Source organism: Manacus candei, unplaced genomic scaffold (genome assembly GCF_025592945.1).
Source record: "Manacus candei isolate 608988 ecotype Guabito, Panama unplaced genomic scaffold, ASM2559294v1 h1tg000014l, whole genome shotgun sequence".
NCBI classification, from domain to species: domain Eukaryota; kingdom Metazoa; phylum Chordata; class Aves; order Passeriformes; family Pipridae; genus Manacus; species Manacus candei.
Genome location: NW_026138062.1, coordinates 18370245 through 18385252, shown reverse-complemented (window position 1 = coordinate 18385252; position 15008 = coordinate 18370245). Strand labels below are relative to the sequence as shown.

The 15008-nt window shown below is 41.7% G+C and overlaps 1 protein-coding gene across 4 annotated transcripts in view; it reads left to right on the top strand.

The window, feature by feature from the left end:
- Positions 1-12862: 12862 nt before the first annotated feature.
- FAM124A (family with sequence similarity 124 member A) overlaps positions 12863-15008 on the top strand; it is a 43499-nt gene continuing 41353 nt past the window's right edge. For all 4 annotated transcript variants that reach the window (XR_007903319.1, XM_051780209.1, XM_051780210.1 and 1 more), the window contains exon 1: positions 12863-12968. Coding sequence is in view for 3 of the 4 variants with exons in the window: in XM_051780209.1 (XP_051636169.1) it covers positions 12910-12968 (59 nt within the window). In the remaining variant the exon portion in view is untranslated. The remainder of the gene's footprint in view (positions 12969-15008) is intronic.

Below are 15008 nucleotides of genomic sequence, written 5' to 3'. Positions count from 1 at the left end.
TAAATAGCAATGTCTCTTGTTATAGACTAAATAAATATTCTGCTACTGAGGATGCTGTTGAAAACTGAGCTTTATTTGCAGATAAAGATATCAGATTAGCAGAAGGATTCATAGCCTTTTAGATTTACAAACATATGAGAAAAACAAAGGCAACATTCTTGCAGCAATTTGTATCTTCTTAGCACTGTGTAAATGTTACCCAGCCATATATCTCAATAAGCCCCTCAATCTTCTCAATGCCCCAGCAAGATCAAACTTCAACCAGGCAACTGCTCTGTGGGAAGGCTGGCTTCCCTATGTTTCCAGCCTTTTGCCTCCCCTGCAAGGATGTATATGGCTATGTTCTTCTGTCACTCACAGTAGAAGAGACTCTACAGCAGATAAATAACTATATAGTTATTGGACTGCAAAACACTGCTATTTTTTGTTGGCTGCTGAAATAATCTAGAGCCCATACTCAGTTACCCGAGCCATCTACTACACTTTCCACAATCATTGCAAAATTAGCCACAAGCTACACTATAAGCTTCCACCATTATCACCCATTAAAATTCTTCCTGACTTACAGAATGTTTAAACATGTGTTATTATATCACGGCCGATATAATTATGGCTGACAATGTGGGTGAGAAGGTGAATAAGACTTTTGTGGTCCATTTACTTCTTCCCCTGCCCAAAAGCTTTGGCAAAAATACAGGAAAGGAAGCAATCACTCAAACAATCCAATAAACATTTTCTTCATGTGGGTGATCTCATGATACTGCAACCACAGTAACTATAATAGTTACTGAAATAAACTTTTCTACCTCAGACAAATGATCTTATCCCACAAGAAATGTTTATCTAGCATAAGAAGGCAGTATGCTAAGACAGTTACATTAACTGCAGTTTATAGGTAGTATTACAAAGGTCCTTCAAGAATGAGGAATTTGGGTGTATCTGTAGAGAATACTATCATAAGCCTGGATACAGTTTCCCTACTATTCATGTGTAGGCTTCTTCTTTAATAATGAAGAGAGACGCCATGCAATGTGAATCAATCACCCTGAAAGTGCCTGTCTTTCTCCATTGACTAAGGAAGGCAGATGACCAGGTCAGATAAGCTGCTTCACCTAACACTGCTCAGAAGCGCGCCTAATATTAAGCAAAATTCATTCTGTCCAATGCCTGCTTGGTAAGGTCACTGTTTCCCTCAAATACAAAATTGAGCTGCATACATGTCCTCACTCGATGAACAGCTCCCTGCTTTCACAGAGAGACAATCTCTCCTCTACTCTTTCAAATCTTCTTTCAGACAAATCATTTCCTTTAAATTTTTCCCGAAGTGGAAGATTTTCTTCTATCCTGTGCTTGTCCTCTGTGCTGGTGATTCATGCCTCTGACCTTTTATCTTGAAGTTAACACTATTAAGTTCTCTGGACAAAAAAAACCCCTGTTTCTCTCATGTTTCTCACAGACTTGTGTAGATGTAGAATGGAAGAAAAAGGTGACATAGCCCTTGTTTATAGCAGTACAGATTGTCCTATACTCCTGTACTGCCTTATACTAAATATTCTCCAAACTTCAACTGACTTTCTGAGGACAATATGCAGATGATAGAACTCACAGTAAGAGGCATTTTTGCCGTGACTTCCTCAGAGCACCAAGAAAAACAGTAACATTTTGAGGAAGATGAAGAAACAGGGTAGGTACACTGAAAATGAGCTAAATGAGGTCAAGCTGTGGTAGTTAAAAAAATAAAAAAGGATACTTCTAAAAAAGTAATCTCCTTAGGGACATGAGTCATAATAAAGGATAAAAGATGGCAAATTATATGAAAACTGGAGGAAAATAGAGGAATGGTGTAACCTTGGATGCTGTAAGAGCCTTCTCTACTTTTCTATTAACCACTCTATCCCCTTCTTACGTGCTCAAGAGCTTCCTTATCCTCTATAACCAGCATTTGAACTAATGGCTCATATATAGAGCAATAAAATAGTTGTAGATTTTGAACAATGCAGGGCATCTGCATTGCCTGTTGACAGTAAGCACTGAAAATCCAATCAGTTTTATGTGGGAACTTAAACACACAAGTAGACACCTAACTTTAAATGAATAGGATTGAAAGTTATTGTCTAAATGTGGGATGGGATTTTATTTGATAAATCGCAGATGAATACAGTTGGTATATTTATCATTACTCCACAAACAGAACTTCTGAGGAGTAGTTTTGGGAGCAACTTCTGTGCAAGCAGAAATAACCTGTAGAACTTGCCTTCATATTATTTGAGCAAAGGCAAGTGCTTAAAATAATGTATTTGACTTTTTCCTTTGACAGACTTGGAATAAAATGTTCATAAGTTTTGAGATTTTTTGGGAGGGGGAGTTCTCCTAAGTTTTTCTTAGGACTTTTTGTGGTCTTCATATCTATAGCATTATCATGGAAAATATCCAAAAAGGAACTGTTTATGAGATCAGTCCTGCAAACACAGAATGCTGTTCATAGTGCATATTGAAGAACTACTGGACAGATCCAGAACATACTATGCAGTAACAGTTCCCAGAAGTGCCAACATGCACACACACATATACGAGGTGCATATATTCAAAATTAAATTTAATATTTTTACATGGTAGTACCACTTTCTGAACAGATCAGAATAATAAATAGTGTTGCCTTAGGATTAACAGTGCATTTTCAGACAACGAACATAAGTGTTCCATTGGCTTCATGAATTTCCACTTTGCTCAGAATCCATATCTAGACCATTTCATGTAAGTCACACACCATTTCTTTGTGCATAAACAACATTCCTCAGACAAGAACATGCTGATCAGCTTTCTCAAATAGCTACTTAAAGAGAGATGATGAATTTATTCCCTATTCTCCGTGGAGTGGCATTTTTTTACACATGGACATGCTGTGATGAGCACTTTATGATGCATAGCAGACTGGCTCTAATACCACTTGATCCTTCATAAATTAAGAGGCAAGAGGCTACAGCCTATCGTGTAACTCCATTACTGGGATTTGGATTAAGAGTGTCTTGCACATGTTATTGTCCTTCTTTTAGCTGCTATATATTAGGTGCCTTGAGAATAGCTTTTGGAAACCTTTTCTCAAGTCATCCTTTTACTGCCCATCTGGCTCTCTGAAAGGATCTGTTTGCCAGTGAGCTTCATGGGTCCGAGTCTGGGGGAAAATCCAGCAATCAGCAGAGAAAAAAAGTAAGTTTAGAAAAAAACTTTTCTATTTAATTTCCATCTGCATTGCAAAACCTGATCCTGACTACTAGAATAAATGCTTTTATTTTCATCACTATTTCTAAGTTCAGCTTTAAAGATTTGACCTCTTATACTATGGCAGTGACTGTTTTCATAAGAGCTGTACTAAATAGGTATAGCAGTGGGTACAATAACAGACCTTTTTCTTTCATCTTTGAGAGCTGGTGTGGTTTAAAAGTTTGAATACAGCTTGCATTATCCTGGGCTATGGAGGCTTTACGGTCCTGTGCAGGGCTAAGGGTTGGACTCAATGATCCTTGTGGGTCCCTTCCAACTCAGCATATTCTGTGATTCCATGGGTTATGGGTCTTTCTAGGTCAGCATAGCCCTCCCACCCTGGATCACACAGCCCCTGTACACCGAGCTGATCAACCATGTGAAATTTTATAGGAATAAGTAAAATAAATGGTGAGGACAGAAATGAGAGTTTAGATCTCCTCCTCTCCACTGCCACAACAGAGGAGCCAGACTGATGTTGTTATTCCAGCTATGGCCCAAGGGAAACAAGACAGTGGGCCAGTGGGACTAAGTGGAACCATGCAGAGCCAGGCCAAATAATCCTGTAGCACGATGGAGAGAAGATACATTTCAACCTTACTATGGTGAACAGGAGCTTCTTCCTGAAAGGCAGAATGTTTAAATACAGATGGATTTCCTTGCACTTGTGGGCAGGTTCATGCATCAAATAGCTTGGAGCTGAGTGGTGCAATTTGTGGCTTTGATAGCTGGGTGTTGCCTCTTGATGTGTCTTCTATGGTGATCTATGTACAGGATGATACCTACAAATCACTGGAGGCCAGCTCCAGGCAGTAGCATTGCCAGTCACTAATGTGGAGGTTTTGGTAGACTCATCAACAAGTTCTGCTACATCACAAAACACTGACTGAGACATATCAGAGCTGAGGACAACAGCCATTAGATGCTCTGTCACCTACACAGTGCAGAATTCCATGGGGAATGCAATCAGAGTGTAACTGTTACAAAGAAAGCTTTCTTATTTCGTAAAGATTTTTTCCCCACCACTAAATGTGACATGATACTAGAATGCTGCTAGAATGTGTAGCCAGATCAGCCATATTCTCATAGCCAAACTGTTACCATGATAAGAGGTGGAATAAGTGTACCTATGTTCTGATCCACTTCACGCACTCTTATGATTCCTGGCCTTCTTACATATCAAAGTTGCATCTTGAGACAAATCAGTAAAGTATCATTAAAAGTTATGCTTTTCTTAAACATCTGTTTTTGGCTACTGGGCTAGATACTGGGCTAGATGGATCTTGGATATGACCTAGTACAACTATTCTAATAGTTGCTAATAAAAGAAGATTGCAGAGCAGCCAGGGAATCCAGGAGGCACTGCAGTTCGAAGGAAAGGCATTCATATGCTTCACCGATGGGCAGCCATACAAAACACTATGGTAGATGGGAGGCAATAAACTCTGGAAATAAGCATATGGCTCTCAAGCTACACAATGAGTTTACGAAAAATACTAATGGAATGGCCTTAAGCTATTTTATGTACTTCTTGCAAAATGCCAGAGCCAGCTATTACATGTCCGAGTTTCTTAAACATCAAAGCTGTTTTTCGAAATTGATTTATACAAGCCAAAAGAACTTATGTAATTTTCAGTTAAAACTTGCAGACCACAGATATAGCATGCAAATTTCTTTCCTAATAATCCTTTCGGGCTAATGGATTTTTGGGCTGAATTTCTTCCCTTTATACTTTTAATTGGTCCAGTTACGGTTCTACAAATCTTTCAGTGCAGTTTGAGAACAGCAGCTGAAGTTAAATTGAATTTGGGCTGCTGTGTCCTCTGCCCTGAAGGAGCCATCCACTGCCAGCCATGTTGTTCTGTCCCTCTCTGTTGTCTTGCTGCTGGAATTTGTGCAAGCAGAAACTGAGTCTGTCCAGGAAAGGATAAACCACTTCTTTTTCTGGCTGGGCTGGTTTTCAGTCAGATCAGCTCTTCAAACTCTCCAGGTAGTGTGGAGATGAGCAGGTAGACATGCATGGTCAGGGATAGGAGAGAAGGGTAGAATTTGCAGCCCTTTAGCTGAATATTAGTTGCTGAGGAGCTCCACTACTAGCAGAAGAATGAGACATTCTCTGTGGGTCACTGGATGATGCAGCTTTCACGTTTAGTTGAGACCTTTAATTTGATCCATAAACTCTCAGAAAAGACCACCATGGTACAAATGGATGAACCAGGAAACTGGGAAGGTTTACACTCTTTCAATGATTTGCCTGCTCTGATAGAACACAAAAAAACTGCCTAGCCCATATTTTGGGGGCAGAGTATTTCTATTTAAGTCCCAATGATTTTCTTTCTGTGGTTCTTGTACAAGTCTCTGCCTTCATGCCTTGCTAGTTTTTGGTAGAATTATAGAATCATTGAATGCTTTGGATTGGAAAGAACCTTAAAGATCACCTAGTTCCAACCCCTCTGCCATGGGCAGGGACAACTTCCACTAGACCAGTTTGCTCAAAGCCTCATCCAACCTGGCCCTGAACATTTCCAGGGACTGGACATCCACAAGCACACATTTATACCAAGCATGATTTCTCTCTTGCACCTGCCTCTCGCCATGCTGATCATCAGCAATGATGCCTCTGAAACAAAACACTCATGACTCACAAGTCATCGGCAGTCATTGCCTCCTAATATTCTCAGCACAGGTATGAGAGATCACATACATACAAGGCTGCTCCCGACATGAGAGAAGGAATATAGTAGTCTCAGCCTCAGTCTCACAAGGAAGGGGAAAGGAGGACTCCACAAAGCCACTGGACACAGGATCTCCTACACCAGCCAGAGCAAATGGGACTTTAACATCTCCCTCTACACCAGTAAATCCACGCTTGCTTACAGATCTCAGAAGTGGAAAGTGAATGAAATATTTTCTAGTAAAAACTGTTTAAATTTTTTTTCTGTGATCTACTTCACTATGTTTACCATTGTTTAGATTATGCATAAAAGAGGTATTCCTGCTGCTCATTTGATAAATAAGTTGTTAAAACTCACAGCTACTGAATGAAGAGTTTTAGTAAAAATATTTAAACCTAATAGGACCATCAGACTGCCAATCTTATGATTAAAAATTTGTATCACAGGTAATTCAAAACTGGATTTTTTAAAGTGTGGTAGAACTATTAAGAAATAAAATCTCCTTTGGAGATCAGTGTTTTCACTGTAGCTGCTTGCCAGAGTAAAATTTTTTACTCTCATGACCAGCTGAAAAGGAAAAAAACCTGAAGATCATTTTCACCTTCAGAAGAGTCTACGTGTACAAGCTGCTGTAATATTTACTGCTGCTGCCATAGGGGTTTAATCCTTCCTCTTTGAATACCAATGGGTACAGGATTGGTCCTTGAAGATAAATGTTTTATCTGCCTTGTAAAGCATACTATTAAATGAAAAACTGCATTTAATAGGAGTTGTGATGGCTACCAATATAGGTATGAAAATCATAAACATTCACTGAGTATATATGAAGGGTTCAGAATGCTAACCAGAAGCCAGAACTGTCTTATTGTTCTCATAAAAGTGACAGAAAATACACTGTTTGCTTTCCTGGTATACTTTCCATATATGTAGCATGCCATGACACCGGCTAGCACTCCTTTAAATGTGTCAACTGAAACATTTCCACTGTGCTTTAATGAAAGTGTGCCAATACACTCTTAACATTTCCATCAACAGACAAACCATGCAAACACCTGACCATCACCAAACTCGTATTCTGGCTCAAGCACTGCCTCCTTACCTCAACAAGTCCACAGAAGACAACTACATACTCTGTCCATCAGCCTGCTCAGATCAGAGTAGTCTCTGGTCAAGCAGGCTAAGAGTACCTGGAAATGTGTGCAAATTTGTAGGCCAGCCATTGATACTTTGAAAGCCCCTCTCCAGTCCCAGAGGAGGTATAGACAGCCTTCTTTGGATTGTGCTGGTGCTCTCTCTTATAGGGCACCAAAGAAGAAGTGCAGCATCACCAGCTGGTGACCAGAAAAGGGGGAATTCAACCACATGACCTCCACATCCCTTCAGACAACTGTGGCACGTAGGCCTTGTACATCAGGCTTCCCACCTTCAGGGTTGTCCAAACTGGTGCTAAGCTCTTCTACATTCCCTCACACCAGTAAGGGCTGGGTCAAGGTTTATAGCAAAGGCTCACCTCTTATGCTTTATCTAGGGTGTCAGTACTGATCAGTGCACTCACAGAGCTTGGGGACTGATTCAGTATTGCTTGGCACAGAGCTACTGCCATAAAGTCCAGGCCTGGGTGTTGATCCTGGCACCTACATGCAGCAAACCACTGATTACATCAACTGGAAAGATCTGCCTGAATGGGGTCATTGCAATGTGAGAGCAAGATTAATTCCTAATAGTCCACGATACGGAGTAATCTTGACTTACTTACCCTGGAAAGGACTTTCCATCATCCGGCTTGGTCAAGCCTCCAACCAGGAGCTTGCACAGAGATAGGGTACAGCTCTGCTTCCCCTTGTACTCCCATTGAATTCTGGGCTTCAGGATGATACAGAAAAGGATTCCAAACAGTCAAGGTTTTATAGCAGTTGTTACTGGGTGTTCGAAGTTTTCCATAAAAATATTAATATACTAGAATTCAAGTAAAAAAGAGCAATATGCTTATAAAATGCATACTTGCTGTACTGTACCATGAATTTTGGTAGGAGTGTGCATGCTATGGTTTTCAAACGAAACTTAAAAGAGTGGGACATGGGAACAAAGCTCCCTTAAGCTTCACTGAAAACTCGTCTCAGTGTTTTGACGAAACAGCTTTTTATTGCATAGTTGTATTTTACCTCACAATTGTAGAATTTTAGGAGGTTGGGTGTCTGGCTTGAGACCTACCACAAATGAAACTGACCTCATCATAACCCTTCAAAATCCCAACAACCCAACAGTCTGTGTGAGAAACTGCCACAAATATTTTGGCAACATTTACCAGTCTGAAAATCAGGGCTGCTAGGGCTGACCTAGCATGAAGACTGAACCACATGTCAAGCCGTAATTCTCTTCCTCCTTCCAAAACTGCAATTGTCTCAAATTTTTTAAACCACAACCCAGTGTCTTAAGTCCAGTAGTGAATGTTAACAAAGCCTTGACCTGCAGAGTGCTAATTTCCACTGGGACCATTAAAGGAAGAAACCTTTTCTATAAATGCCGGATTACGTAAATTGGGAAGTTCATCACTGCAGCATCCAGAATAGGCTAAAAAGTGCCACGAATGGAATCTAGAACCCTTTATCAGGGATGAGATTCTGCCTCCAGAGTCAGGTAACAGAGGGTGGAGACAGCACATTTCGAAAAGTTTTAGTTGGGAATGAAAAATCCCATCCATAGACTTTGTCTATGGTACTGAATCCTCTGATAAGCCATATTCTTGGTCTGTCTCTCAAAACTAAGAGGAATCTCTAATTTATAGCATGATGCCAGAAGGAACTGCAGTGGCATTTATCCCATCTTTTTGGAATTGCACAGAAAAAGGGAGAGATCCCAAATGCTGCATGAAAAGAACCAAATTCAGTGCTTTTTTCCCCAACAGAGTACCCTTATCACCAGAATTTCAGTTACACAAAAAGAGAAATATTTTTCTCCTCTCTCCCTACCTTACTACACTCTTTCACTCACATTCCATCTTCAGGTTGGTGCAGGAAAGATGATACCCCAGCAGATAGAACTCAGGGAGCAGAAAAGGTATTGAAATTTGAATCCAAGTGTGGATTCATCAGGGAAATGGATGCTTTTGCTTCCTCTTCTGTTTTAGCCCACGTATGATCTGATGTGGTTCATATTTCAGCTTTCCAATCTGCCTTTCTTCAGCTCGAGGCTGCAGCTATCACTCTCCTGCACTGTGCTCTCGGTTACTGAGACCATTATGTGATGGATGAGGAGGAGGTTCTGTTGCCTGTATTTGCTTCTGCAAGGACACAGATTACAGTAGCTGGAGGTTGCAGTTGGATGATGCTTGACTTTGCTGATACAAGCTAAAATGGTTAACCTTGTGCAATTTATGTATACAGCACCAGATACATTGGAAGTTTCCTCTGAAAGGTAGATATCTCTTTATCAGGCACTGTGTAGGACTTACCACGTAACAGATTTGAACATAGTCATAAAAATTGTCTTTACATCCTCTTTTAAGTACCTTAAGTCCTATTTTAGATCTGACTCTAGGCAACTAGGAATAAGAAAGCTGCCTGCAGAACTAACATTAATTTAATGTCCTCAGCATTTGGTTTTGGCAACAGAGTGCTTTATTTTTTTGGCATCTTTGAAGATGTCTCCTGATACTTTTGTGTCTGAGTTTTTGTGACCAATGTTGCTAAATAAAAGGCTTGAAATTTGCAGAAATTTAACCTAGAAATGTTTTCATTATTATCTTTGTCTTTAAACTGACATCACAGCTTCATAAGTATAAGAGAGTAATTAAAACTTAACTTTTTTTTCTTTCAAGAAACCCTACAGAGGACCTAATGTGAAGTACAGGTAACAGAGAAAACCTAAATAAAGGTCAGGACTTAACACCTCATTCATTAAAATCTCTGAAATGCTTGGAATTTAATGCAGAGAAGTCTCCTTTTCACCATAATTATGTGAAAGACCAGAATAAAACAGAGTTTAATGGGGCAAATATATAAATAAGAGAACCTACACTTTGTGGTAACTTTACTTACTATCTTAATTATATATTTCCTTTGAATGTTTCTTTTTTCCCTATCTGGGACAGATGGAATAAATTAATCTTAAATGCAGCAAAAAATCTATTCCAGATCCCTTCATATGCCAGTGTTTAAACATAACTAACTAGAATAATAAAAGTCAGAGATGGAAAAGATCTATTAGCTGACCACCTAAAATTTTATATACAGAAATGTATCGATTTAACTAAACCTATTTCTAAATATTTAAGGAAGTGTGGTTACATCTTAAATCAGCTCAATGGTGGCTAGAGTCAGTTTATTTCACTTTGAAATCACTCTTAAAAGCAAATGGAAGTGACCTGTTCTTAAGCATAGTTGCACTAGCTAAATAAATGCATGTGTGTAGACTAAGGATCAGAGAGACAGCCAGGTCTGTCCAATTCTGGTAACAGAGACTATCACATACCTTCTTTGGGGGCCTCAGTCGTCCATGGCCATTGCAGTGATGGAGAATAAAATGTCTACTCAAAATAGAGGCCCAAGCTGGGAATCAAAATATACTGAATTGTTGTCTCAGTTTTGCCTCTCTCTAGCCTTGGAGAAACCTCTTAATGACACACTAGGTCTGAAAACACATTAATGCCTCCTACCTGAATATGATTATTCAAATACTAGCAAGCTGGGTACCAGAGAGGCACGGCATTTTGGTCGCAGTCCTAAAAGAAATTGTATGAGTTTAATTTTGTGAGTAAATCGTTCTTGATGGCAGTTTACCATTCATGAAGGATAGAAGAGTTTGTTTCCATATGTTCTGAATTACTGTGTAGGTGCCTGTACAGGACTATACTGTATGAGCTCTATTACAGTCTTCTCTCCAAACTAGCATTTAACAACTTGCTGAGGGAGGGATGGAAGAGGAATTGTAATTAAGGGGTCTTATTCCATACCTAAAGCTTTATATTTATGGGAACGTTAATGTGAAATCCTCCACATAAAATGAGAAATCATTTATCTGCTTTCAAAATGACATGCATGCAAACCTAACCAGACAGTCAAAACAGATCAAATACCAACTTTCCTATGTTATGATTTTTTTTCTAAATCTTCATGAACTTCAGTAGAGGCTGAAAGTTTCCTCTGAAGATCTCTGGAGACACACAATGGTCTGACCTTCTGTGATGCTGAGAGGCTACAAGACAGTACATGAGTTCAGTGCCTCTCCTAATAAAGCAGTGGGAATTCACTAGTTTCATAAAAAGCATTTTGGAATTTAGTACTCATTTGGTGTTCCTATAATATGGCCACAACACCTTGACAGCTCTTCCCAAGGTGTTTTCTTTTTCTTTGATTTCACAATGGTCCTTCTCATATCTAGATTATTTTAGAGAACTGGGACCATACACTATTACAGACAACAGTAGCATGAACTACACCCAGGCTGTTAAACAATGCTAGATGTCACTGTTTGTGCTACTACATACAACTTGACAGGTCAATGGCAAGCTTGAAATGAGGGGAGAGATATCAATGCCATGCAATGTAGAGATACATATAAAAGTACTGGTAGCAAACTAAACCAGTTTAGCACTTCTTATGCCAATGAAAGATTGTTTTGTGTGGTATATTTTTATATTCTGGTCAATTTTATGTCTTAAATATTGAGATTTTCATTAGTTTTCTTCCTTCTTGTAAGACACAAATAATAAAAAGTAGAAGAAACTTTTTATTCAAAAACTTTTTATTCATTTTTTTTACTTCTGATCACTTTCTTCAAGTGGCCACCTCCTGCAGCTGCTAGAAATTTGATAGTTGTTAGAGATTTTTGAAGAGAAAATTCCAATTCATCAAAGCATTTTCCACAACACATTAATGGAAGAGGTTTCCAGTTGTGGGGTAGATTTAATTATCCCACAATATCTAGACTGTAGGGAACACAGAGCACCCCATGCCAGTTTTGTGCTAGAAGCTGATTCAGAAGAGACAGAGAGCTGGTATCCCAGCTTGGAGAGACAAGGTAACAAATCAGTTCTGCCACCTCCTCTTGTAAAATCTGCTACAGTCTGAATGAGTGGATTAAGGGAAGACTGATTTATTTTTTTTTTTTAGCTGAGCAAGATCTTGGTTCACACTTACATGGGTGGATATTTGTATTTATGCAAGTGATGGAGAAAGAAAGGTGTTCATCTCCAAATACAAAACAAGCAGGTATGTACGACATGAACAGAATATGGGAGCTCACCCACAACTTTTCCCTGCATTCTCATGTTATTAACAATACCAGTCAGCTGTCGTACATCAGCATTTCTTCACAGGCAGCATTCAAAATGCTCCTTTTGCACCATTACAGAAACTCTGTGACTGGAAAACCATCCCCTCCCCGGTTTTGTGTGTAATTTCAAAATTATTGTATTCAATGTAATGAGCAAGTGCCAGGCAGCACTGAAGGAGGGAGACTGGAGAAAGCTCAGCACAGTGGAAGATTTCAAATTAAAAGGCTGTAACAGCGAAATGTTCCGAAACCGGACGGATAGTGAGGACGTCCATACGCCCAACAGACTCTCTTAACTCGCGCTGAATATGGGGCACCGCACCTTTAGCCCATCTTCCAGCTGGAAACGCGAGAGTGATAGAGTGGAGGTGTTGAAGTAGTTTCTGAAATACGAGCCTCTAAACCCGGTGTCCACGCGTGGATGAAAGGTCTCTGCGGGCCGGGAGTGCTTCGAGGGGAGCGAGCGAGGCGGGCGGTGCCTTCCCCTCGGAGCGGGCGGCGGGAGGGCGGTGGCAGCGGGGCGGGGAAGGGGAGGCCGGGCCGGAGGAGCGGCCCCGGGCCCCGGGCGGGCCGGCCGGTGGCGGCGGCGGGCGCTGCCTCTCACACTCGGCGAGCGGCGGCGGCAGAGGCGGTCGCGGCAGCCGCCGCTCCCAGCGGGAGGGCGGGCTGGAGCCCTCTCCACCGCGCCGCCGCCGCCGCCATGGAGACACAGCCCGGCGGCGAGGACGACTGCGTGGACTCGGGAGCGGAGACGGGCGGGTGAGTGGCGGGAGTCGCACCTGCCCCGGGCCGGGGTCGCGGCGGGGCTCCCGCGCAGGCCGCGGGGCTGCACTTGTTGCGGGCGGCCGCCGCTGAGCGCGTCCCGGCAGCGGCGGGGCTGGGGCGGCGAATTCGAGTGCCCGGCACGGCTGCCCCCCTACAGCGGGGGCCTGTGCCCTGGCACCATCCCGCTCAGCGCCGGGTCTCCTCTCCTCCCCTCCCGGGGCTGCGGGTCAGCTGTGACCCTGCGGGGAGCGCGCCTGCCGCGGGGCATCACGCTGCTGGGGCAGCCCCGGGGAGTTCACGTACCCCTTCGGTGGAGGTCCCCACCGCCCTCTCGCTACACATGGGGAGGAAGACGCAAAAAGATCGTGGCCGTAGGCTTTACGTTTGAGCTCCAAAGCACGTTGTGCTGCCTCAGTTGTGGGGCCCAGCGGGCTGTAGACACACTGGTTAGGGCTTGATACCCCACCATCCCTGTATCCTAGGGATAGCGCAGCTGGGGATAGTCTGGAAGCATGCCCAGGTACCTGTACTGTCCTTCAGGCAGTGACACCGAGACAGCATCAGGCAAAGAGAGCTGACTCCTTAGAAGGACCATTAGAGAGCCACCTGAAAAGCAAGTTAGATTTGTAGGCTTCCTGAAATTGAGTTGCTTCTGTCACGATACTCATCATGATACTTGTCATGATACTCATAATTTTGAGTAAACTTTGCTTATAGTGTCATATCAGAATCAAGGAGAAAGACTTTTTTTCTGACTTCGCGACCCTACTGCCAGAGGTGTGCTATGTTTGTTAGTTGGGTTGCTTCTCCTAAGTTCATGGAGCTGCAAGTGTGATCCATGGCGTCTGCTATTCAGCTTGCGCCTTCAGCCCATCTCTGCTGGAGAGAGAGGAAGGTGCTTTCCAGCCCATCCTACATGCTGCTGCCATGGCATCATGTCAGGAATGGCAACAAGCCTTTGCTCCTTCTCTGTCTCCAGATGAGCAAAAGAAGGTTGCATGCTCCTGTTAAGGTTGTTCTTTCCTGAGTCTTCGTTCTCGTCCCTTCTTGCTCTCCCAGTTGTTATTCTCCAACTTCTTGTCTCATGTATCTCCCTTGGCCTCTAGTCCAACTGTTGCAAAACTGTAAAGCTAATTCTTCATACAGTGGTGTCAGGAGCACAGTACTAAAACCAAAGTAGCAATATTACAAATAAAAAACAAAAAAGTGAAAATTGAATGTGGTAATTTTTTTCATATATCCAGTTATTAATTCAAAAATTTTTTTTAATCTCTTCTGTAGTCTAAGGACTTTTTCCAGAACTTTGTATTGTGGGCACACCAAATGGTGAAATTCATGTGACATGAACTTAAAGCAAAAAAAATCCAGGCCTATTTTCAAAATATTGATTAGTCCCCTTTGGGGAACCTGGTTAAAAGGAAGACAAAGTAATAATCAGTGAACTCTTGGCCAGTTCAAAGCTCAAAAAACCCTTGTGGGTCAAGTCAATTTGCTGTGTTTACCTTTAATAGAAAAACCTCGGTTTCCTTGGGACAGGCACTTGGAAGGATTTGACCCAGCTGGTAACATTAGCCTTTAGACCTCAGTGACCAGCATGACAGCTGCTTGTGCCTGGCGTTGATGAGGTGCTAAAGCTGATGATTTTATGAAGCATCTCTCTCCCATGCTTGACAGTGGAAACTGGAGGTTGCTGTTAGAGTCTGTCTGAGGAATTTGAACAGGGACATATGGCAATTAATAATTGCAGTGCTTTGCACTGATGTTTATTTTGAAAAGCAATGGGTCTCTGCATTTCAATTATTATTTTTGGTTCTGTTTAGCAGCTATTTAACTCTGATAAACACGTTGCGTATGTCTCTTTCACAATGTTTATATTTCAGCTTTCTCACCAAACCAACTGTTCACAGCACTTGCTTTTCCCTCTTACCAGAAGATCTGCTATTTGCTTTGTCTCAGTCCCCTCGCAGCTATTGCTAAATTGAGCTGTTTTCCTTTTTCTCCAGTTACTCAATGGTTAAAAAAAAAAAAGTAACT